The 24,645-nt window shown below is 31.6% G+C and overlaps 4 protein-coding genes across 4 annotated transcripts in view; all 4 read left to right on the forward strand.

Annotated features, from left to right (window-relative positions):
• The first annotated feature begins 15 nt into the window (after positions 1–15).
• Positions 16–2,409, forward strand: LOC126740346 (ras-related protein Rab-34-like). Its single transcript, XM_050446321.1, has 7 exons — positions 16–329; positions 702–803; positions 862–926; positions 979–1,112; positions 1,321–1,525; positions 1,583–1,947; positions 2,006–2,409. Exons 1-6 carry the CDS (start codon positions 121–123, stop codon positions 1,639–1,641), a joined length of 774 nt encoding a protein of 257 aa, XP_050302278.1. The 5' UTR covers positions 16–120; the 3' UTR covers positions 1,642–1,947; positions 2,006–2,409.
• LOC126740172 (cuticle protein 18.6-like) lies at positions 1,939–2,356 on the forward strand. Its single transcript, XM_050446102.1, has 2 exons — positions 1,939–1,947; positions 2,006–2,356. Exons 1-2 carry the CDS (start codon positions 1,939–1,941, stop codon positions 2,354–2,356), a joined length of 360 nt encoding a protein of 119 aa, XP_050302059.1.
• Positions 2,410–2,697: 288 nt separating the features above from the next.
• Positions 2,698–4,981, forward strand: LOC126740173 (mitotic spindle assembly checkpoint protein MAD2B). The gene is made up of 4 exons (XM_050446103.1): positions 2,698–2,722; positions 2,776–3,064; positions 4,630–4,798; positions 4,853–4,981. The coding sequence occupies exons 1-4, from the start codon at positions 2,698–2,700 to the stop codon at positions 4,979–4,981; spliced, it is 612 nt and encodes a 203-aa protein (XP_050302060.1).
• The window catches only part of LOC126740345 (histone H4 transcription factor-like), a 33,480-nt gene continuing 13,483 nt past the window's right edge, over positions 4,649–24,645 (forward strand). The window contains exons 1-8 of the mRNA XM_050446320.1: positions 4,649–4,798; positions 4,853–5,295; positions 8,707–9,045; positions 14,733–14,885; positions 14,939–15,137; positions 17,404–17,539; positions 17,596–17,714; positions 20,733–21,118. Of these exons, the coding sequence (XP_050302277.1) occupies positions 4,983–5,295; positions 8,707–9,045; positions 14,733–14,885; positions 14,939–15,137; positions 17,404–17,539; positions 17,596–17,714; positions 20,733–21,118 (1,645 nt within the window). The 5' untranslated portion in view covers positions 4,649–4,798; positions 4,853–4,982. The remainder of the gene's footprint in view (positions 4,799–4,852; positions 5,296–8,706; positions 9,046–14,732; positions 14,886–14,938; positions 15,138–17,403; positions 17,540–17,595; positions 17,715–20,732; positions 21,119–24,645) is intronic.

Here is a 24,645-nt window from a genome sequence, read left to right on the forward strand (position 1 = left end):
GCATTTTTACGTGTATAATGGGGGTTCCGGTGTTGTTATTTCTATGATACAAACAAAACATATAGGAGTGGGTTGTCAAATGTTTAATAAAAACAAACAAGTCTTAATTTAGTCGTAATAATGGAAGAACATATTCCCGAAGAAAATATTATAAACAAATACCCTTCGCCCTATAATATCGATGGTACCCCATACTTAAATGTCGATTTTAGTGAGAAAATTAGGCGAAAGTGCCTAAGCAATGTTAAAAATAATGGAGAATGGTTGAAAATGAGTAAAGTTGTCATTATCGGTGACGTTTCAGTGGGGAAAACTTGCTTAGTAAACAGGTATACCATTATAATTTTTGTTCAAAATGGCGCATGTGTGGCACCACGTTAGGACAAGAACTTATTATAAAAATCCAAAATGGCGCCGTTATTAGGCATATTAATTTTTAACTCTTAAATACTCGCCATTTTAAATTCGGGATGCCTTTTATAGGGTATCGCTTATAATCATTTGTGACCTAAAAATTATAATATTTATGGTTAGATATTTTTTATAAAAAGCCGCCATTTTGACTTTTTTTTTTTGTTCAAGTTGGCATGGGTTGAATTTTACAAATTTTACAAAAGCTTCAAAATGGCGGCTTATTGCTGTAATTTTAATGCCAATTTCTTGGAAACAATATTATTTATTATATACCATTTTGACTTCAGATATTGTCGGAAGTTCTTCGAAAGCTCTTATAAATCCACTATAGGAGTGGACTTTGAGGTGCAAAGGTATCAAATTTTAGGCGTCCCATACGTTTTACAAATGTACGTTTCTTAATTGCTAATTAAATTCTTATTGTTTAATTAATAAAATAAATTTCAGATGGGACACAGCGGGTCAGGAAAGGTTCAAAAGTATCGCCCAGTCTTACTATAGGGGAGCACACGGTAACTAACTTATTTTTCCTTTTACACACTGCTATGACGGTTTTTTTTTCAGTTGTAATTTTAGCATTTGATTTAACCAATTGTGAAACCTTATCCAACTGTAAAAAGTGGCTCTTGGAGGCAATGAATGCCAATATTGGCACTGATCCTTTCGTATTCTTGGTGGGATCTAAAAGGGATTTGCTAGTAAGTTTAAATTTCAGGTATACACCTTTTTTCTGATGGTATACTTATATCCATGTCTCATTTTTCTATATTACTCTCAGGATGATCTGGAAATTGTTTTGTCTTACTGTTTGAATTTTTTCTTGAGTATACATGCATGGTGTTTATTGGCTTATATAGCATTGATTCTTGGCTCTTTTATATATGGAACAATAATTTATATTTATAGAGTGAAATTTCTTATAAAAACCTCCGAGGGAATGCCCTAAAGATTGCAAAAGACATCGGTGCGGAATATTGGTGTGTATCCTCAAAAACCGGAAAAAATGTCAATAAGTTGTTTCGACGAATAGCCTGTTTGAGTTTTGAGGAGGTGATGACCAAGGGCTATGAAGGAAAAAGGGGCAAAACTGTTTTAGGCGAAAAACTACTGGGTAAATAAGCATGATATACTTGAAGAAAAATTAAGTTAAAAAATGCTTAACTTGTAGGTTTCGAGGGTGACAAATTTCTTATCGAACAACGAAAAGTTTCATGTTGCAACCAATAATCTAAGAAAATCATTTCAGTAAAGTGTGTCCCCCTGGGCAAATAACCCAAAATCATAAACCCAATAGTAATGAGAATAAATTATGTAAATAATATTCCAATTATGTATATATAGATAAGACATTTTTTTACGTCCTTGATCAAAATATAAGAATTGCTTAATAGATGCAATATCACTACCAGGATTTTAGGAAGGAGTACCTATAATTTTTCATATAAAAAAGCTTCACTGAACCTCACAAATATCACATTCAACATTTAGTCGTTATCAACAGCTATATACCTAAAAACCTTTAAAATGTTCAAAGTGAGTAACCCACACCATAAATCCACATCAGAAACATTAACTTTTTTTTTTTTTATAGATTTTCTTTTCTTTGGCTCTGATCGTTGTTGTCAGTTCCCAATACAGTCCTCTGCCCTACAAAGGCCACCACGAAGAAGAATATGGTCCAGCAAAGTACGAATTTGCTTACGTAGTAGAAGAGCCCCACACCGGAGATTTCCATTCCCAACAGGAGCAACGTGATGGTGACCACGTCCAAGGGCAGTACTCCCTCCACGAGGCCGATGGTACTGTCAGAATCGTGAAATACTCAGACGATGGACACGGTTTTAATGCTGTCGTAGAAAAACAGGGACACCCCACCGAAGCTCCTGTTGCTTACAAGAAAATCGTCGCTGCCCCAGCACCACACAACTATTATCACCATTAAATTTGTTATTTATTTGAATTATTTATTATAAATTTTGTTATGGTTGCAATATGTGTCTTTTGTTTCATTTTCAACTCTATTGGTCATTAAGAAGACCCTATTTTTCTACTTTATTTGTACCAACTTTAATTAAATTGAAGTTACTATCAATGCCTTATATCTGTTGAATTGCGCGCCTTCACGTGACACTGTGCTTGTCATTTGTCAAAGTCAGAAGCTTGTTTACATTTTTTTTGTTTAATTACGTTCCACTATATATAAAATATATTCTTTTTTCTGGTAAATAAACGTATTTAAAGAAAAAATGCAAAAAACCTCGAAAAATAAGTAAGAACCTACATATGTCTTCAAGAAATTTAAAACAAGGTAAGCCTTATCTTAAAAATTTTGAAGTTAATATTGCGAATTTTCCCTTACAGAAACACTAGACATCCTCACAGAATTCCTTGAAATAGCAATAAACAACATCCTGTACATAAGAAAACTGTATCCATTATCTATATTTCTTCCAAAAAAGAAGTATTGTGTCACTGTTTACCAAGTGGTTCATCCCGAGGTGTCTCAGTACATTAAGGACACCCTTAGGGCGGTGAGATTTCATTTGCAAAAAAACCAACTTAAAAAGGTGTTTGTCTGCTTTGAGGACCAGGAAACCATTGTGGACAGATTTGTTATTGATGTGTTGGTCGTACAAGATTTAGTCGACAGGTAATGAACAATTTGAAATTAAAATATTAGGCAAATACTATTCAATTTGGGGGATCAGTAAACCCTGGCTCCTTACCACATTTATTAAAATTAAAATCATAAATTAACAGAATGTGTGTTCTTAATAAACAAAAATAAATCTTATTATTAAATTTATTTGTTTTAACCTAACGTGTGCATTAACATTATGGAGAAAAGTTATTTTTATTCTTTTCCTGTTTTTATTAAACCTACTAAATTAATCTTAAAACCTTAAGAAAATGTGCTAAAGAACTAGACTGCACAATAATAAAAACAAAAATTTATCCTCTAACAGTTAGTATATTATCGAAAAAGTGTGGCAAAATTTTGGCAATGATTGTGAACATATTTATTACATTCTTTGCTAAATAGCAATTTATTCTTAATTTCTATAAAAGGTAGTAGATTGTAAGTTTTCGCATTTACATTTTTTAAACTACTCGGAATGCTTAAGTCACCTCTTGCCCTTGATCTTGTATTATAGATATGATTTATATTGCTCAATTCTCAATAATTTATTTGTGATCATATACACAGTTTACATACATCAAAAGAGATAAAATAATATTAATTAAAAAGAAATTACTTAAGAGGGTTTGTTAAAACAATATTTTTCATGTAAAATTCAAAATAAATTTAAAAAAAATATATTTATCGATGGATTAAGATTAATTCCAAAACTCACATTACTACTCTTTACATAGACAGTCTCAAAGTAACTTTTAAACAAGTTAATAATGGATTGTCCGTTATCGGCAGATTGGTCTTTATAAAACAAAGAGTCAGGAAGGTTCTGAGTAGACCTTAAACCTCAAGCATATTTCCAAAAATAAACTCACACATTACTTTTACACTCTGATCTCAAACTAATTTTAAACGAGATCCAGATCTAATGTATTTTTTGTGCAACTCTCTCTTTTTATAATTTAAACATTTCAATTCAGAAGACAACCAATTAGAATATGTACTACTGAGAGGCTATTTTTGAGAAGCAAGAGCAATTTTCATTCCTAATATCTCAAAAACAATTCAAATTAGAATCAATATTGCTAAAAGAAGGGTCCTGCTTCTATAGCAGCCAGCCTACATACCTTGCATGTATAAATCATAATGAACATCATGAAATAAAAGATTACCAGAACTACTTCTTTTAAATAACACATTTACAGAGCATTCATTACCATACTGATTGGATCCACAGATAAATGCAGTACTATCATTAAAAAAAAAAACAAGATCAAGATTTTTTAACATTTCTCCCATTAGGCAAACCATTGAAACTGAAATAACTGTATAAAATAAATTAAACACCTTGGGTTGCCTTGGTCTTAAAGATAAGTGTAGGTATTCAAAATTAAATATCTAGAACCCCAAAAAGCTTATAACATATTAAACAAAATTTATTATTACAAATATATTACTACATTATGGGTCTATGATCTGCGATTAATAACATAGAAACTATTTAGTAATAAAATTGATGTGTTCCATTATCAATACAAATAATAAATCTCTTTTTGACCATATTTCAAATGTACTTTCAGTGATCCATTCTTGGTGAACCTTGAACAATCTTTAAGAACCATACTATTGAAGCTCCATGCCATTCCGTTTTACTTGGACGATACATTCTCTGATGAGGCCAGTTTTAGTATCAGAATAGAAACTAGCATGTTATCTACTGTGGAATTTAATTCTATGCCAGCATATGAGGTAATAAACGTTTATATAAGAGACCCTGAATTATTATTTTTTACTAACACTTAGGATTTTCCGTGGATCGAGCAAGAAACTGAGCAAGATATCGTTGAAAGTGAGACCTCGATCGTTCCAATACACATGCTAGACTCCGATAGTTTAAAGCTGCAATTTTACGTGGAAAAGAAGCAAAACTAAAATGGATAAAACGGCCAAAACGAAAACGGTGGGGGTGTTCGAGAACGTGGTCACCCAAGAACGTTGCAAGAGAAAGAAGAAATTTAAGACCCATCGGTTTTCGGATGACGATTCCTCACCCTCTGAGTCCGATTTGGTGATCGATGACTCGGAAGAGACTTTGAAACGTAAAAAGACCCAGCAAACCGGTGTCAGAGTCAGACTGAAGGAAGAAACGTTAAATTTGGCTTGCCAGTGGCTTGAGTGTAGTGAACATTTTGAAGATGAAACGTCTTTTTATTGCCATTTGAGTTCGCATGTTACGGAAAATGATGGTAATTATTTCATTGAAATTTTTTTGTCATTCAAATTGAATAATTTTTTTTTATGGTGCTCTTATGAGTTGGAATCCTAAAAACTATTCAATTATAGTGGTATTTCTTCAAAATTACTGCCGGAGATAGAAATAAGTATCATCAGCAAAAAGACTGAAATGATTTTTAAATTTTATGACTATCATTTACATATGTTATGTGTAGAAGCTGATCAAGTAGGTACACTTCTGCTAGTTTAATAAAATTGTGATATTTAAGTCTCAATATTAAGTTGGTACCCACAATTTGAAGTACTTATTTGTAATAGGAAAGTTCTTTGACAGTTCTTGGTCATCAAAATTGTTTGTAATGATCTGGTCTAATAATGTTGCTGAACTATTCGGAACCCAAGTTTTTCAAGTAATCATTTGCATGAAATCCACAGCCTTAAAAGTTTCTTAATACATTTTTAACTGTTATATTAAAATTGTACTAAAAGCATTTTAATTTTGCATTTAAATTAAAACAATTTTGATAATTGGAAAAATTGCTCTGTGGTGCGAGGCGTTTTAAGTATATTTCTTTAAATAGTACAACTTTTTAACACAATTGGCAAAAAATAGGTAATTGTACCAAGTAAAACCATATATTTTCAGAGTCACTACTACCATAGTTCCCTAACAGATGAGAGAGTTGTTTTTTTGAAAGTAATTTCAGAACTGAAATGGATTAAGTCCAAAATCCAATAATTTTGGAGATTGTAACCATCAAAATGTGTATATCAAGAGTCATAGATTAAGGAGTAAGCGAATTTGTGATGCAAGGGCTAGTGAATGAAATATCTTGTACGCTTTAGCACATACTAATTATTTTCCTGCTTACCAGTTCTTACATCATTAAAAAAAAATCGCAAAGTCTCTTAATTCTGATTATACGTATAAAAATCCGTGTAAAATTCTTAACACGGACTAGTGACTTTAACTACCTGGAAGTAGTTATTTTTATTTATTCCAGGCATTTGGAAGGCATTCCTCAATTCTCAGTTGATGTTATTCCTTATTTCTTCCAGGCAATTAAATTCATTTTAAGTGTATACAGGCAGTTAAAAGTTCATTATTCTTCAAGTAATTCTTTATTTCTTCTAAACAGTCGAATGCATTTCCTTTTACTTTCCCGCAATGCAATGTGGAATATGTCCTTTCATATTCCATATTTCTTCCTAGCAATTAAAGTTATTTCAAGTGTTTTCAAGGAGTTAAAAGTTTATCGTTCACCTGCCTGGAAGTAATTCCTTATTTCTTCAAGGTAGTTGAATTAATATGAATTTGGTATTTGATCCAAAGTTAACATTAGAATAATTGAGCATAAGTTTTTGGTTTCCGGTCACTCTTTTCCTTATCAAATTCAAACTTTTTACGCCCGAGGACTGACTAAAAGTAGTCAAGGAAGTTCTCAAAGTAAATGCATCTTATATCTGAAAATGTTGCTTTCTTAAGAGTTATCATGTATAGACAAAATCAATGTATGACGAAATTTTAAATTTAATGAGAAGCAAGCACAAAACTGTAAAAATGAGCATTTCTCATGTTAATTTTCAAAACATGCAGAGAAATCAAATAGGTCACAAACTGCTCTGAATAAAGAAAATATTTCAGTAACGCCAGCTTTAACTTTCAGTAATAATTTTAAATATTTCCAGTACAGCTGTAGATAAAAAGTAGATTTTTTACTGTGCTTTCACTGTTTCTTTCTAGTCTACTCTAATGTATGGATTAACATGTAATGTATGTATCTAATAATGGATTAACTCTAATTAAAAAAAATTCAACTCTTATTTTCTACTAATTGTCACACAATTTTATATTAAAATTGTACCAAAAAAAACCTCTTATGCTTGGCGAGAGGCCTCGCATCACTAAGAACTTCTCAAGTGTTTAATTTTAAATACAAGCAATTGTGATAATTGGAGAAGTTGTGTGTGGACTATAAGGAATTGATCTTTATTTCTGTTGATTTTAGAATATTGCTAAAGATTCATATGCATCTAATTTTGGTTTTTTATTAACTGGTTTAAGTAATTTCATGTTGTCTATTTTACAAAGTGTCCAATATTTAAAACATGTTCTTTAAATAGGACATTAATTAATCTTATTATGATCATTACAATAGATACCGGACCCTTGAGTAGTGTTTTACTTGTCAAGATATGATCATATTACGGTATTGCAACGAAAGTTTCTATGTATTTTCATCCTTTTGAATTATTGTTATGAAAATATAAATATGTTAATTACCCTCATAATTTTTGTAGTATTTTGCTCGTATTTTGTAGTTCAAGTTGATTAGTTACGTTTATTTAGGGTTCTACTTACATTTAGCGTAATATTTGATTCTATAGTGTCCAGTTTTTAAGTAGTTTAGCTTGTTTGGGGGCGCCACTTCAGGTTATTTGGGTTATATTCTTGTAAATCCCTGTATTTTATATTTTCTAGAATTTGTATACTTGCTTGCTTTGACTGTCAGTATTCTGTTGAAATTATTGGTCTCCATCTGGAAAAATAATGTACAAAATTCTAAATATTTGTAAATTATTCCATGGGTCTTTAAAAGGGACACGTTTGTGACATTTTATTTAGTTTAACGCGACATTCAACGCGAGTTAGGCTAGAGGTTCTGACGTTCGTTACAATATGGGAGAGTTTCTAATATTAACTTATGTCTTTTAATCAACTTATCAATAATTCTATCGTAATAACTATTGGCCCTAGCATTTTTTTAAATAGTTTTTTTCTTTATTAAATCTGTTACTAGTTAGAGAAATTGAGACCAAATCATGTGCCAAGAAATACATGCTAGCCATTTTATATTGAAAACAATGGTGAGAGTTACTAGTTAGGTATCTAAAGTTTTTTATAAATATCAAATTCTAACCAAATATTATTTTTGATGATCTTGTTTGAAGGTAAAGTTAATGATTAAAAAAATACTTCTTGAGTTTTTCTACAAAATTATCAATATTGCATTAGCTTTTGTAAAACACAGCAAACACATCATCAACATACCTTAACTAAACTCATGAACTGTTTTGACTAAAGAGCTCTATCTTACCCATGCCTGTAGCTTTCAGTTGTTCATAGTACGACTTGTTATATTGACTGACATGCAAAGTTTTGTTAATTATTTCTCGGACATCATCAAAACCATTACTTTCCAAAAGTTCTATCAAATATTCCAAAGTTTCTGGTATAGGAATGCTCGGGAACAAATGATGATGCATTGAAACAAACGAGAATTTCTTTCTTACTTAAGATTAAATTATTAACTCAATTATGATTAACAACTATCTGTCATCCAACTAATTTACATTAAATTTAACATACAAATTCCCGAACTATAAATCGAGCAGTCAAACATATATATCAATAATTCCAGATCTAAAATGTAAATGGTCGGACTGTCCCGACCCCAATGCCCAGCCCATGTCCGCCCTACTAGAGCGCCACTTGACTTATCACGGATACGTCGCGAAACTGATCAGTATCGGACAGAACGTGGTGAACCGCAACAATTTTCCCGATTGTTCGTTACCGAAAAAATACACGGTGGACGTACCCCCGATGACGACGTATTACGAGTGCGAGTGGCAGGGCTGCGAACACGTGAAAACGAACACGTTCGGCGACTTGTTGGCGCACGTGCAGTGTCACGTGATGGCCGCGCCCACCGGCAAAAAGGCGGGGCAAAAGTGCGTCGTACCTTGTTTATGGAAATGTAGGTATAAGTTTAATTTTCGGTTTATTATAAGTAAATAAAACTATTTCTTATAAAATCAAACACTGTTTAATAACTTAGCCTGTCTTACTCTACATTTCATTCTGTTCCACTGGCACTATCATTGTCTAAACTTTAATTATTAAAGGATGAACATTGGTATTTATAGACGAGCAAGAATATTTTACCTTTATGGAGTTTTTCCAACTATTGGTTGTAACATTAGTTACTACACTTTTTATTAATTCCATTGCAAATGCATTTAATGTTGCGGAAGTATTATTTCTTCGAATATCCGATTTTACTTGATGCTATATAAGTTCAATGGGATTAAAAACACAATAATATCGAGGTAGACGCAACACTGTAGCCAATTTTCCATTGTGAGCTGACACACATAGCTGTTAGTACTTTTAAAACTTGTACTCGTCTCTTTGAAATATATGCTAATGCCTACTACAAAATTTTGAATTTTTGCTTTAGTACTATTAGAACAAGGTAACTTTACTACTTGACGACTATGGTAACAAGCATTATCCATAACAATCACATAATTTTTTGGAATATTTTTAAGAAGCAGATATCCTAACCAATTTTTAAAAAGTTGTGACTGTCTTCACTGACTTCACTGTCTTGGTGGTAATCCAGGAAAGAATCTGTTATATTTTTAGCTGAAAGTAGTAAACAGTTTGGAACGAAACCCTTTTCCCTTTATTTTATTTTATCTCTATATTATCTTATAGCCGTTAATTATTTATCACGTTTCCCGTAAACGTTGAGACTCCATTATTGTTTGGTGTTTATTAATTGCCTTATACATAAAACCTATTTTAAGTACATTTTTTTAAGGTAAATACAGTAGGCATTAATTTTTCTTCATACATCTGATAAAACTAAATCGTCAAACTCAAGTTCTTCTTATGTATATTTGACCCTAGGTAGATACTTACAGACCTAAAGTCACAAGTTTTAATTCGGACTAAACTTAGGTATAAATAAATACCACATTTTTTGCCATTAATTGTACCTACTTAATATTTTGCAATACAAGTAAATATTAAATTTCTAATCCGGCTCTGACCACTGATACTTAGGCAAATAATTAGGGTATCTTTGAGTGAACTATACTTATTTATTTAATTAGACCTACAGGGTGTGAATCCTTGGGTAAATTTAAGAGGAACAGTTCTACTTTCTATGTCATAAGATCATAAAACCTTATAAAGAAAAATTAAGCATTTCTTAGTGAACTCTTAGAGATCTAAATAGCATGGTGTTGTGATATACATTAATGATTCCTGAATCTATCTGGAGAGTAGTAAAGTTAGGTTTCGTTGTAGTAGAGATGTTTTATACTTATTTATTTATTGTACTTAACAGATTTACTACAGAAGTGAATAAAGTAGAGAATACAGCAATAAAAAATATTATACTACAATTTTTATAAAGTTTTTATTACTAATATTATGAAAAGTATACTATCTTGAATTGCATTGTAAATTTTACATATATTAAAGCTTTTATAGTCCAAATCAGGCATGTAAAATTTTGTATGGTATGCTGGGGATATATGGTATTTTGCACAATAAATTGGTACTTGCTATATTTGCTACGTAGATATTATATATTCATTTTAAATCAAATATTACTTCCAAATCTGTCACTTGTGTTAGAGCACAATTCCGTATTGTGTTATTAGTTTCTTAGTAAAAGTGAGGACAGAACATTTTTGCTTATATTAAAGTATAGCTTATTTTTAAGAACCCCTGACAATATTAATATTAAGATTAAGCAATCATTTGTATTTTTAATATTATAATACATCCGCGTTTAACAACAAAGATCCAGATTTATTATCCTGAGTAATACTATTTATACATAGCAAAAACAACAGTGATCCAAGGTTGGATCCATGAAGTAATCCTGATATTGCTATAAAGGGATAGGATCTCTAACCCTTTATGTTCACACTACAAGCTGCCTGACATATTCTTTATCTAATTTCTCTAATAAAATAAAATTCTGAACGTCACTGTAGACAACGTTGATCCATGTATCTTGTCTTATTGATATCAAATTACTAATAGTAGACTTTCGTTTCAAGAAACAATGCTGATGTATTGAAATATTTTACGATGTTTATATATACTTATAAATATTTGCTTCAAATCCTTTTGCAGCTGTTCACATCACTACAATTGGACGATAATTAAAAATATCTAATTTATCTCCCTTTTTGAAAATTGGACATACTTTAGTCTTTTTACATTGATCTGGAAACGTATTAGTTTTAATACTACTAATACAATCATTTCATATTCTTCTGATTTAATTTAGTGTTCAATCCACGCACATTTTAATATGTGATCATTAGGATCATTAGATGTTTTTTTTTTAAATCTATAAAAAATCTTATATCACGAAAAGGACTAGGAGAGATAACTATTTCATCCAGTAACTTGAAATTAATTTTTCATACTTTTTTGCCTTATAATTGAATTCTTACGGTCTTAAAGATTTCAAGGTGTTAAACGCCTCTACAAAGTAGTTTTTTTAGAATAGCAAATAATTTTAGGTGTAATAAATACCAGGAAATAATTATCTACGGTTATAAAACTTTTAAAGTTATTTAGAATGTGTGTAGATTTCCAGAATTAAAAAATATTTTTTGAGTTTTTCCAGGCTTTTCGTGTAGTTTTTTTTAGGTTTTTTCAAGCACTACTATGCCTTTCAAGTAATTGACTTTAATTCAAGCGTTTGGCATAATTTCATGATCTTAAAAGTACTTTTTATTTTGTGCGAGCTTATTAATGTTTTTCATAAATTGGAAATATTTTTTTTATATTTTCCAGACTTTTGAAGTGAACTGGAAGTCATATTTCATGTTTTCCATATCATTCAGGAATTTCACGTAATTTTTGCTCTCTTAGAAGTAAGGTTTGTCCAGGCTTGTAATTTCAGTGGTACGTCTTCCAGTTAATCAAAACAAAATTATTTTAAAAACGTTTATTGTATTAATCCAGGCATTTGAAGTATTTTCCAGGTAGTTAACATTTCACGAAACTATTTTTTATGGTTTTCAAAAACTGAAAGTCATGTTTCCCGGTCTATTGGTGTAATGTCCTATATCTTTCAGGCATTTCACGTAATTTTTACGTGATGTATTTTTTTAAAGACATTTATAGATGATACACTCTATGATTTCAACGTTTTCCAGATACTGAATTAGGTTCAGTTTTGTACACCTTTTGCTTCAAAATTCTGCATTTTATTTCAAAAGTCTCCTAAATTAAAATAATAAATAGATGACATCATAGTAAAGAGAAATTAAAAAAATTGTTTTGAGTATTTTAATCCTGCGATTTTATTAATTTTTATTTTAAATTAATTTCGGGACTACTTTTAAAATCCCTATGAAATTTGATTAGAACTTTTTTTAATAGCGAATTTTTTATTCAAATTTTTGTAGGTGACGTCGTAGTAAAGAAAAATTAGAATCATTGTTTTGGCTTCTCTGGCTTATAACTCGAATTCTCATGCACTGATTTTAATAATTTTTGTTTTAAATTAATTCTGGAGCTCCTCTTAAATTCTGTATGAACCTTTATCAAAATCTCTGTAATAACAAGTTTTTTATTCGAATTTTTGTAGGTGATGTCCCAGTAAAATAAAAATAGAAAAATTGCTTTGGGTTTTCTGGACTATAATTTGTGTTCCGATGCTCTTATTTACATCATTTTTGCTTAAAATTAATTCCAGGTCCCTTCTTAACATCTCTATAAAATGTTATTAAAATCCCGGTTATAACTAATTATTTATTCAAATTTTTGTAGGTCACGTTCTAGTAAAATAAAAATAGAAAAATTGTTTCGGGTTCTCTGGCTTATAACTCGTATTTTAACGCTTCGATTTCAATGATTTTTATTTCAAATTAGGTATGAGACTTTCCTTAAAATCTATATATAATATCATTAAAATACCTCCAATAACGAATTTTTTATTCACATTTTTGTAGGTGACATCCCAGTAAAGTACAACTAGAAAAATCGTTTTGGGTTCTCCGGCCTATAAATCGTATTCTGATGGTCCGATTTACATGTTTTCTGCTTAAAACTAATTTTGGGCTCTTTCTGATTATCTATTATAAAAATACCGCGAAAGGGGTCAAAAGTTCGTTAAAAACAGCTTGTTATAATGACGACACTCGTTTCTCCTATTTTCCAATAATTTTCCGCTCCAATTTATAAGGACATCCCTTTAAAATTGCTTTGAAAACCGTTAGTGTATGTTATCTTAAAGATCCTTAAAAAATCTGTAATAAGTGGATCCGTAGTTATAGGGGGGTGAGGGGATCAAAACGTATTTCAGTTACTTGTAACGTAACATAAATGACTTGCGGTTACAAAACTTGGGAGGTACCACGGAGGGCATTATGGAATTATCAGGCGTTCCTATCACTTCCAAGTATATATTTTTAGCAACTGATTCCCTAATGAATGTTGTTTGACTGCCACTGTCAATTATTTTTATTAAGGCCTGTTTTTTATTAGTATTAACACTAATTCTGTGAAATTTGATTAAAACACTAGTAATAATAAATTTTTTATTTAAATTGTTGTAGTTGACATCCTGCCCCGGAATAATAAAAGTAGAAAAATTATTTTGGGTTACCTGGCTTATCACTCGTATTTGAATGCTTCGATTTCAATGACTTTTACTTTAAATTAATTCTGGGACCCTTTTTGTAATTACTTATGAAACTTCATTTAAATCCTTGTAACAATGAATTTTTTATTTAAGTTTTTGTAGGCTACGTCTTAGTAAAATAAAAGTAGAAAAATTGTTTTAAGTTCTCTGGCTTATCACTCCTATTTGAATGCTTCGATTTCAATGATTTTTACTTTCAATTAATTCTGGGACCCTTTTTCAAATATTTGTGAAATTTCATTTAAATCCTTGTAACAATGAATTTTTCAATCCAAGAACATTTGTAGGTTACGTCTTAGAAAAATAGAAGCAGAAAAATTTTTCAACTTTGAAGTAGTTTACAATTTGGAAATCATTTTAACCATAATAAGAAAAAATATTGTTTTTTAATTTTTTTCCAGTAATTTAACACATTTCTAGATTTGTCGTGTAGTTTTTTATGTCTTGCAAGCATTTAACATAATTTTTTGATTTTCCAAGGATTGCAAGTATTTTTTTTCTTTTCCGAGTCTAAATCTAAAAATGTATTAGTATAAATTTGAAAAAGCAATTTTTGATAAACCAAGGTCTTATCCCCATGAACTGATATTTATCATAATTGTCCATTGGTTTTTACCCCTATAAAGCCAGTGTACCAAATTTCACAAATTATTATGAGCAGTTTTTGAATTAATGACGGAAAACTGTTTTGAAATTGGCAACGTGGTACGGAAGAAAGTATCTTTAAAACGGCTAATTTTAAGGTGAAAAATGCGTGGTAGGTCTTTATAGTAAGAACATTGGAATTGGTGATAAAATATTGTTAATTTTTTACGCATAAAAATTTAAAAACAATTTTTACGGCAATTTAAAGGTTTTTAGTAGAAGAACCTATCTTTTAATATTCACGTCTTTAGCTCTTTAGAAACACGTATAGGTTGTAGATAATTTTCAACTGTTTTCCAATTTATTATTATTATTATTTGTTTTGTATATTTTAGGTTGTTCGATGCAATTTAACAGCCGTTACAAACTGGCGGACCATTTAAAAATCCATACTAAAGAACGCGTGGTCGGTTGTCCCACTTGCTATTCACTTTTTTCCAGTAAAACGACCTTCTCGGACCATCGGAAGCGCCAAATGCAGTCTTACAGTAAGCAAATGCCTTTTTCGATGAATAATAAAGCATTTAAGTATATTTTTCAGTGCGTAGTTATCAATGCTCGCAATGTCTGAAACTGTTCTCGGTGGAGCGGCTTTTGAGCGATCACATGCGCTCCCATATAAACCAGTACAAGTGCAATTTATGCGATATGACCAGTCCGAAGCCCTCGATGCTCGCCAAGCATTACCGGTACCGGCACATGTCCGTTAGGCCCTTCAATTGTCATATTTGTAATAAAAGGTACAGTAACGACTTACAAATTAATATCGATACACTGTGTTCAATTCAAAGACACCGGTTTTATGAAAATTGAAAATTTCGCTGTTAAAAGGGATACCCCGCAATTGCAACTAAAATGAGGCATCATATAGTGTACCACTTGACCGAGGTAAGTGGCTGTATCGTAGAACCTTCAACAAAAACGTTATAAAAGTAGCCAAAAAAAAGGCTGGCAAATATTTTCATTGGTCAGCTGCTAAGGGACATTATAGCTGCCTCAAAACTTAAAGACATCCCAAAATATTGTAAAAATCTGCAAACATTTCTACACAAAAAATTTTATGTCACTTGTCAAATAAAATGGTGCGCGGAACTTTTATGTTGAGCCAGAAATTTAGCGATTTTTTTGTTCTTTTATGGCTTTATTTTTAGATTAAAAAGATATTACTGTTACTTTTGCTAAAAACCGCTAGGGGTGGTTGACCTGAGATTTACTCTATTCGACTTAAGTTATTTCGCAAATTTGCAAATGCAACCGTAATCACATATTGCCGTAAATTCCCATGAATATTTGATTAAAGAAATAAACTCAGGATACTATATTGAGGGCGTCAATCAAATCGTTCTATTATGGAAAAAATATTCACATGAAAATTATAGAAATCTGGCACGTTTCCATATTAGAGAACACGCCAGTAAAGTGCCTTCAATATCCTGAAATAAAGAAGGAATAATGTGTTATGAAAGATCCATTATTGCAACACTGTTTTCTAGTTTTTTCAGGCCAGAAATATAATATTTTTCCTTTAAATTGGTCTTTTTTTTCCTTCAAAGCTCATTTCCATAATTGCTCCTGTAAATTCCAGGCAGTTGAAATTCATTTTGTTTTGCTCCACTCCCTCCAGGCATATTTTTGCATCCCTTGAAGTTAGGATGTATTTTTTCCTCAAAATGTCCTCAACATCTTTAAAAAAGCAAAAATGTCTGTTTAACAGGTGTTTTACCGAATAGTTTTGCCAGGTAAAATTTTTACGAAATTAAAATATATATTTTTTTAAGCCTGGAAAAAAATTATTAAAATATTGTTCTAAATGGGGAAATTTTAAACTTTACCAAGGTTTTTGGAATAAATCTTTTATTCCACGCAGTTGAACTTAAAATGCCTTTAGAATAAGAATGGATAATGTTCTGGCAAGAAGTTTTTTGATATTCCACGTCTTTAAAATAAATACTTTATTCCAGGTGATTGAAATGCCTGGAAATATTACAACTTGTTTCTGGAACTATGGGCGGTGACTAGGAATGCCTGTAAGAAAGTGTTAATTATTGGAAATGCCTGGAATGTATAATATATGACTAGTTTCAATACCTAGAAGGTTAACGGACTTAGTGTCTGGGAAAAATTGCAGGTAGTGAGAAAGCCTAAAAAATAGAATTTTATTTTAATACAGATTAGAAATTATTTAAAGAAAAAATTGGTTAAAATATCTCGCAAATGTAAAGGAATGACTTTAGATGTCTGGCTTATTTAAATGATAGAACGTGAAAATGGCTTCAAATAAATTGCAATTTTTTCCCAATGAGTTACTCAGAATGCCTGGACACTGGAAAAGTTCGAGTTCGAAACCCCGGAAATTTCAGAAGGTTGCATGTCTAAAAGATATCAAAAATTGCAAATTACTATTGGGGCATGATATTTACGGAAGTGTGGAATAAAATTGCAAATTACCATATAAAAAAGTACCGAAATGTCTTGCATTTTGTAAAGAAATAAATTTGTTAGTAAAAACACTTTTGGTAATGCCGCAAGTAGATATCAACTTGTTTATTTTCAACCACTATATATATATATTGCTGTAGTGTCTTCCTACATGCTCAAAATGGCCGCCATTATGTTCAACGCATATCTGCATTTTTTAATTTAAAAAAAAAAAAAAATTCTTTTATAAAAATGTGAAATGGTTAAGTCAAATGACCTGGCTAGACAGGGAAACATGTAAAATTATAATCTGCATAACAGATTGCGAAAAAAACTATACAGTAAATAAAATATTGAGAACCACTAGGATATTGAATATTGACACGCTTCGCAACAATAGCTCCCAGGTTATTTGGATAATTCCACTTTAATAATAAATTTCCTTTTGAAGATTATACGATTATTAATTTCTGATGTAAAGCCTCGGTCAAGTAGCCACGCGGTACACAGGTGTCAAGTTTATTGAAAAAATGTACAACCAAATGCTAAATTTCTAAATGCGAAATTTTTGTCATTATTTTTTGATAGTTTTGTAACCAAATCCAACCTAAACACCCACCTATTAACCCACGAGGATAAACCGTTTAAGTGCGACCAATGTGAGTTCGGGTGTAAAAGTAAAGTTGGTTTGAAGAATCACATGCTCAAGGTGCACGGGCTTATGGTAATTATAATAATAATTCATGTATGTTTTACTTGTTTAATGGTTTTGTCTTTCAGGATGCATCAAAGTACGAGTGTCAAGTGTGTAAAGTGCTTTTTAAGAGAGGAGACTATTTGACGTACCATTTGATTAATCGTCATAATTTCCATTGGCCTTCTGGGCATAGCAGATTTAGGTACAGTAATTTTATTAATCGATTAAACATTTGTTGCTTAGGAGCTATTTATGAGTTATCCTAATTAATTTGATCTATAACAATAATTATATAGTTCCGTGCTTGGACCTTTTGGTGTGACACTAAAATCATGAAACAATTTTACCACTAATGAAAACTTTTTATTTTACTCTTGCCACGTGTTTCGCTAACGATACTGGCATCTTCGGGACAAGATTAAAATTCATTTAAACTAATACTAATGCCCAGAGTAAAATAAAGATTATATGTCTCGTGATTTACATCAATTATAATTAATCTTTCATTTTATAATCGATTAAAGATTCGAAAAGGCTCTTCTTTCCATGGTTTTTAATTGGATTTTTCTATAATTTTCTTGTTTTTCCGTTTTAAGTTTTCTCACATTTCTACCAGTTAGTTTGTATTTATTTTAAGTCCAAAAAGTAACAGATTTCTCTGATTTTCAAAAAGTGGACTTTACACCCTTTTTTCGCCTAAATCCTCATCTCAGAACCAGGAATCATTGACGATCGCTATGAAATTATGCCTATCGTTTGTAAACGGATTAATGAAGTAAGGAAAGTAACTTTTCAAAATGATTCACGACGTTCCTGAGAGGTGAGATGCGGTAGAAAGTCAAAAAGTGGACTTTTACCCCCTTTTTTCACCTAAATTCTTATCTCAGAACCAGGAATCATTGAGGATCGCTATGAAATTATGCCTTTCGGTTGCAGACGGATTAATGAAGTAAGAAAAGTAACTTTTTCAAATGATTCACGACGTTTCTGAGAGGTGAGATGCGGTAGAAAGTCAAAAAGTGGACTTTTACCCCCTTTTTTCGCCTAAATCCTCATCTCAGAACCAGGAATCATTGACGATCGCTATGAAATTATGCTCATCGTTTGTAAAGGGATTAATGAAGTAAGAAAAGTAACTTTTTAAAATGATTCACGACGTTCCTGAGAGGTGAGATGCGGTAGAAAGTCAAAAAGTGGACTTTTACCCCCTTTTTTCACCTAAATTCTTATCTCAGAACCAGGAATCATTGAGGATCGCTATGAAATTATGCCTTTCGGTTGCAGACGGATTAATGAAGTAAGAAAAGTAACTTTTCAAAATGATTCACGACGTTTCTGAGAGGTGAGATGCGGTAGAAAGTCAAAAAGTGGACTTTTACCCCCTTTTTTCACCTAAATCCTTATCTCAGAACCAGGAATCATTGACGATCGCTATGAAATTATGCCTATCGTTTGTAAACGGATTAATGAAGTAAGAAAAGTAACTTTTCAAAATGATTCACGACGTTTCTGAGAGGTGAGATGCGGTAGAAAGTCAAAAAGTGGACTTTTACCCCCTTTTTTCACCTAAATCCTTATCTCAGAACCAGGAATCATTGACGATTGCTATGAAATTATGCCTTTCGTTTGTAAACGGATTAATAAAGTAAGAAAAGTAACTTTTTCAAATGATTCACGACGTTTCTGAGAGGTGAGATGCGGTAGAAAGTCAAAAAGTGGACTTTTACCCCCTTTTTTCACCTAAATCCTTATCTCAGAACCAGGAATCATTGACGATCGCTATGAAATTATGCCTATCGTTTGTAAACGGGTTAATGAAGTAAGAAAAGTAACTTTTCAAAATGATTCACGACGTTTCTGAGAGGTGAGATGCGGTAGAAAGTCAAAAAGTGGACTTTTACCCCCTTTTTTCACCTAAATCCTTATCTCAGAACCAGGAATCATTGACGATTGCTATGAAATTATGCCTTTCGTTTGTAAACGGATTAATAAAGTAAGAAAAGTAACTTTTTCAAATGATTCACGACGTTTCTGAGAGGTGAGATGCGGTAGAAAGTCAAAAAGTGGACTTTTACCCCCTTTTTTCGCCTAAATCCTCATCTCAGAACCAGGAATCATTGACGATCGCTATGAAATTATGCTCATCGTTTGTAAAGGGATTAATGAAGTAAGAAAAGTAACTTTTTAAAATGATTCACGACGTTCCTGAGAGGTGAGATGCGGTAGAAAGTCAAAAAGTGGACTTTTACCCCCTTTTTTCACCTAAATCCTTATCTCAGAACCAGGAATCATTGACGATTGCTATGAAATTATGCCTTTCGTTTGTAAACGGATTAATAAAGTAAGAAAAGTAACTTTTTCAAATGATTCACGACGTTTCTGAGAGGTGAGATGCGGTAGAAAGTCAAAAAGTGGACTTTTACCCCCTTTTTTCACCTAAATCCTTATCTCAGAACCAGGAATCATTGACGATCGCTATGAAATTATGCTCATCGTTTGTAAAGGGATTAATGAAGTAAGAAAAGTTACGTTCTAAAATGATTCACGACGTTTCTGAGAGGTGAAATGCGGTAGAAAGTCAAAAAAAGTAAATTTAAGAGTCTCTCAAATATCAACAAGAACTAATTTAGCATTTAATCATTTTTACATAAAAAGCTACTATTAATCATAACGCTTTAAGAAAAAAAAATTACCCAATACCTCCAGGAATTACTTGATAGGAGACTTTTCGACACAAGGTTTTGCTCATACAAAATTCTCAAATCCAACATAGCTGAAAACGTAATCATTTAGAGCATTTTCATGGTTCAAAGACATGCCATGCTGCTTTTGAAATAATAATAGATTTAGCTAAAAACTTATTAGCCATTTTAATTTCAAACTAATCTTGATTAAAATTATTTTCATTATGTGTCTTTATTATATTTATATTCCTCAAAAATTAGCGAATTGATCCTTAATCATCTACGAGTTGCGTGCATTTGAATTCTTTAAACGAAAAGAAGTAATTTCAGTAATTTGACACCTCCTAATTAAACTGTTAAATTCTGAATCTATACTAAGGATCCATCCATTCCAGTCAATACTTGAAACCGCAAAAAAAAAACAGTTTTCTACTTGGTTTTTGTTTCAAAGCATATAAATAATTCTTAATCTTATTCAATCAAATTAAACGTTTTTGTAGTTATATACTGATTATATTTTGTGATTTAAATTAAAGGTACCGCAAAGACACCGACGGCATATTCCGTCTACAAACCGTACGTTACGAGAGCATCGAAGTAACCGAACAAATGATCCAGAGTGAGTCGCAACAAGCAGCAAACAACCCGTCCGCGGTCGTTTACAACGTAACATGCGACGAAGACGATTACAAATTGACCATCGAGGAGCACGAGGTCAATGAGCGAATTTCTGATCCGGCAACAAGTAGCAACAAAGTTATCATCGTATTCGAAGACCTTGACGAGGAAGGAAACGTGATACTGAAGAAAGAGATCGATACGAATAATTTGTTTGTTAGTGAGGGAGATGGAGAGGTGCAGGAGGAGAAGAAAGTTTTGGCCAGTAGAAATATGCCTCACTTTGAACAGGTTTATTTGAAGAGTGAGTAATAGAGAGAAAGGGTCGATGCAAACGGGGAGTTTCTTTTATCCTTTTACTCTTTTTTTTTGTATATCTCAGTATTTTAAGAGTTCAGAATTCTTCCAAGAAATAGTCCGTCTTTTTTCAAAGAGACCGGCTTACATTAAATAGTAATGAAATATACTCTAAGTCATTAGATTAAAGTCAGAAGATTACACATGTTTCGCCCATACTAGGCTTCATCAGATCCACTTGTGTATTCGCTGATAAAAAGAACGAAAAGCAGAAAGCAACGCTACATGATACAAGTCAAGTAGTTTATACAGGGTCCGGCAGTCAAATTTGGCAAAAAAAAGTTGTTGAGATATTTTAATTATTATTTTTTTTATTTTGGATGGACTCCCGAGCGGTATGGGCAGTTGCTCCGTCCTGCTGAAACCAGACCCTCCTGAAAGGGATACGATGGCGACGTAACTCTGGAATGAGAAAGTCACGGATCATGGTAACATAACTCGCTGAGTTCACTGTCACTGTTAGGCAATTCTTCTTAAAAAAAATAAGGTCCTAACACTGTTGCCCGACACACTGCAGCCCAGACAGTTACTCTTTCACAGTGAAGAGGCTGCTGGTGAAGTTCCTGTGGGTTTCTTGGAGCCCAATATCGAAGATTTTGTTTGTTGAAATGAAATGGAAAGAAAATGGTGGTCATCATTTAAGTGACATAATTTTTGCTACATAAGTTATTTTTGTGCTTTTTTATTATGAATGTTAAATTTCCAATAAAAAAATAATAATTAAAATATCTCAACAACTTTTTTATTTATTCCATTTCAAAAACCGTCAGGTTTGACTGCCGGACCCTGTACCTATAATTTTAAAATGTAGTAACTAGTCTCCGTCCGATTTTACCAATTTTAACTCTTAATTTCTACCCTTGACTTGTATCATGTAGTGTTGTTCTCTTTTTTGTGCTTTTTTATTAGTGAATACACAAGTGCATCTGATGATGCCTAGTATGGGCGAAACACGTGTAATCTTCTAACTTTAATCTAATAAATTTAAGACCTGTGACTTTTCATTACTATTCAGAATTCTTATTAGAATTTTTTTAATATTTCTTTTTTGAAACTGAAATTGGGTGTTTTAGGTTTCCTTTTTTTAGGTTTTTTTGTTTATTAAAAATCGTCAATAAATTAATATTTCCTTTATCAGAGGATTTTTCTTAATATGTATACAGGAATTAAAATATATTTTTTTCAAAGAGTTCTGCTGGTTATTGGGTCCCAAAATTAAGGAATTCAATATGGATTTTGGCCTTGCTTTTTTTACTTTTTGATAATTGTGTTCGTTTTGATCAAAAAGATGTTCAAATGCAATAATTAAAAAAAATCTTAAAAGTTCATAAAATAACTCTTAGTATTCATATCCAGGGAATTAATGATTTCTTTCGAATGAGAATTAAATTCAATTGCCTGGACAAATTTTGTTTTTATTCCAGGCAGTTAATGACGTCATTATTCTTATTAAACTTAAAAAAAAGTGTCTCAATATTTCTTTCATTACATAACAGTTGAAATCCATATTTCTTTTTCGAAAGAAAACTCGCGTTTTTCCAAAAATATTTATTGAAAACAATTATTGTCCCAACACATCCACTTTAACACATAATCAGCCTTTATTCTAAATACTATTTTTATCACCATATAAGAAACCAACTGGTGAGGTAAATAGAAAAACTCTAAGTCCAACTCAATATGTTTCGAGATGACATAAGATGTTCATCATCAGGGTTTAAAGTTAACAGTAATAAGAAAAAAAAATCAGAAAAAAAAGGAAAGTTACTTTATGAGATTAGCAAAGCAAAAGATTATAATACAGACTTAAGAGCCTTACCAGAAGGCTTCTTTTCAATCTTCTTTCACTATATTATAAAAACACTAAAATATTGCAGCTGCTTTTAAGAACAGATTAAAGTTGTCTATTTGCCTCATCTCCAAACTCCTGCAAACTCTAATTTACGGTGTGACAATTCGAGGTTCCTCTTTGGGTGGGGCGTACCTCCTATGGGTACCCCTTTTCCACCATTGGTTATTCTTCGGGTGCGGAAGGAGCGTTTGGATCACATATTTATAGTCGATACTAGGTTCGATTTCTTGCGTTAGGCGATTCAGTTGGTATTCTGAAAAAAAAAAGAGAAGATTCTTGCTGTAAAAATCTATATTGAAAGATTCATATAGAAATAAATTATCTAATAAAATAGCTAAGTTTTTAACTCAGTTCACATAATAACACATAAGAGTAACAGCTGCCGCAACATTTTTATAACCCAAAATTCACACAAATTTATCTTCAAAAATGCGATAAAAAATAAATTTTCCATAAAAAGACAAATCAATCTTTAAGAAATATTAAACTACTTTACCAAAATAGTACTGGAAGTAGTAAATTAAATCATAATCTTGTGTTTTACTATCAAAATTAGTAAAAGGTACCAACCTTCAGTTCCTGAAAGTAGCCAGTTCTTCCATGTTATTGATTCGGTGAACATTACCATGAAATTGAATGTAAATAACCTCATTAATGCATCACCTTTAAGATGTACATTAATCAGTAGCCACTGTTTAAAAACTATTCATAGTTGTTATCCCTTGAGGTTCTTCCATTTTTTGGTGATCACTTCAGCTAAATTACCCCCTGCTGAAGATCCGACATACACTTGCACCTGCTAGTTATTATCCATAATAATTACTAGCAGGTAAAAGATTCATTTGATTTATTCAATGTAATTTTCTAATAAAACCATATCAATGAATCGCAGAATCAACAAGCAGTAAAACGTTCTCTAGGAAACAAACAACAAGTTGTGAGCAGCATTTTACTAGCGTTAAATACATATACACTTTCTGAGATGTTAAAGAAATTTAACACCGTTAATAAACTTTAGAAAATCACAAATCTACATCCTTTTTCTAAGAGTTATTCCTAGATGTTTCAGAGGCATTTGATCTCGTATCTATTATACTGTTGTCATTGAATCTCTCTATTATATCTAGTGTCATTTAACTTAGTGCAAACGAAATTTTATTACGAGATCGTCAATTTATAAGCGTGAAAATAGGAAAAAATATTTGATCAATAAGATTGAGTGGTCAATAAGATTGCAAATAAAACATTGCCCTGGTACAAAAATTTCCACTCGATTCTAGAATCATAAAAATGCATCTTTTATGTTGCAATAAATAACCAGCTTTTTAACATATGGAGATTCATGGCTGATTTAACATATTCACGTAACAACAACGGGGGACTAAAAAATAAAAACTTATAGGAAATTTTTTAACTGATAATAAATTCTTGTTCCCCATGGACTTATCTGTAGACAACAATAATAATTACGTTGTTTATGACCATTTGTATTGGCGATATTGTATAACCTATTTAGCGACAAAATATTTTGATAAGAAATCGATTTTTTAATGCTACGAAACGGGTTACTTACCTTTAACATTATTTATCCAATAAGGAAACCCTATAACCAATTGCCCCCA

Source organism: Anthonomus grandis, chromosome 9 (genome assembly GCF_022605725.1).
Source record: "Anthonomus grandis grandis chromosome 9, icAntGran1.3, whole genome shotgun sequence".
In the NCBI taxonomy this organism is placed as follows: domain Eukaryota; kingdom Metazoa; phylum Arthropoda; class Insecta; order Coleoptera; family Curculionidae; genus Anthonomus; species Anthonomus grandis.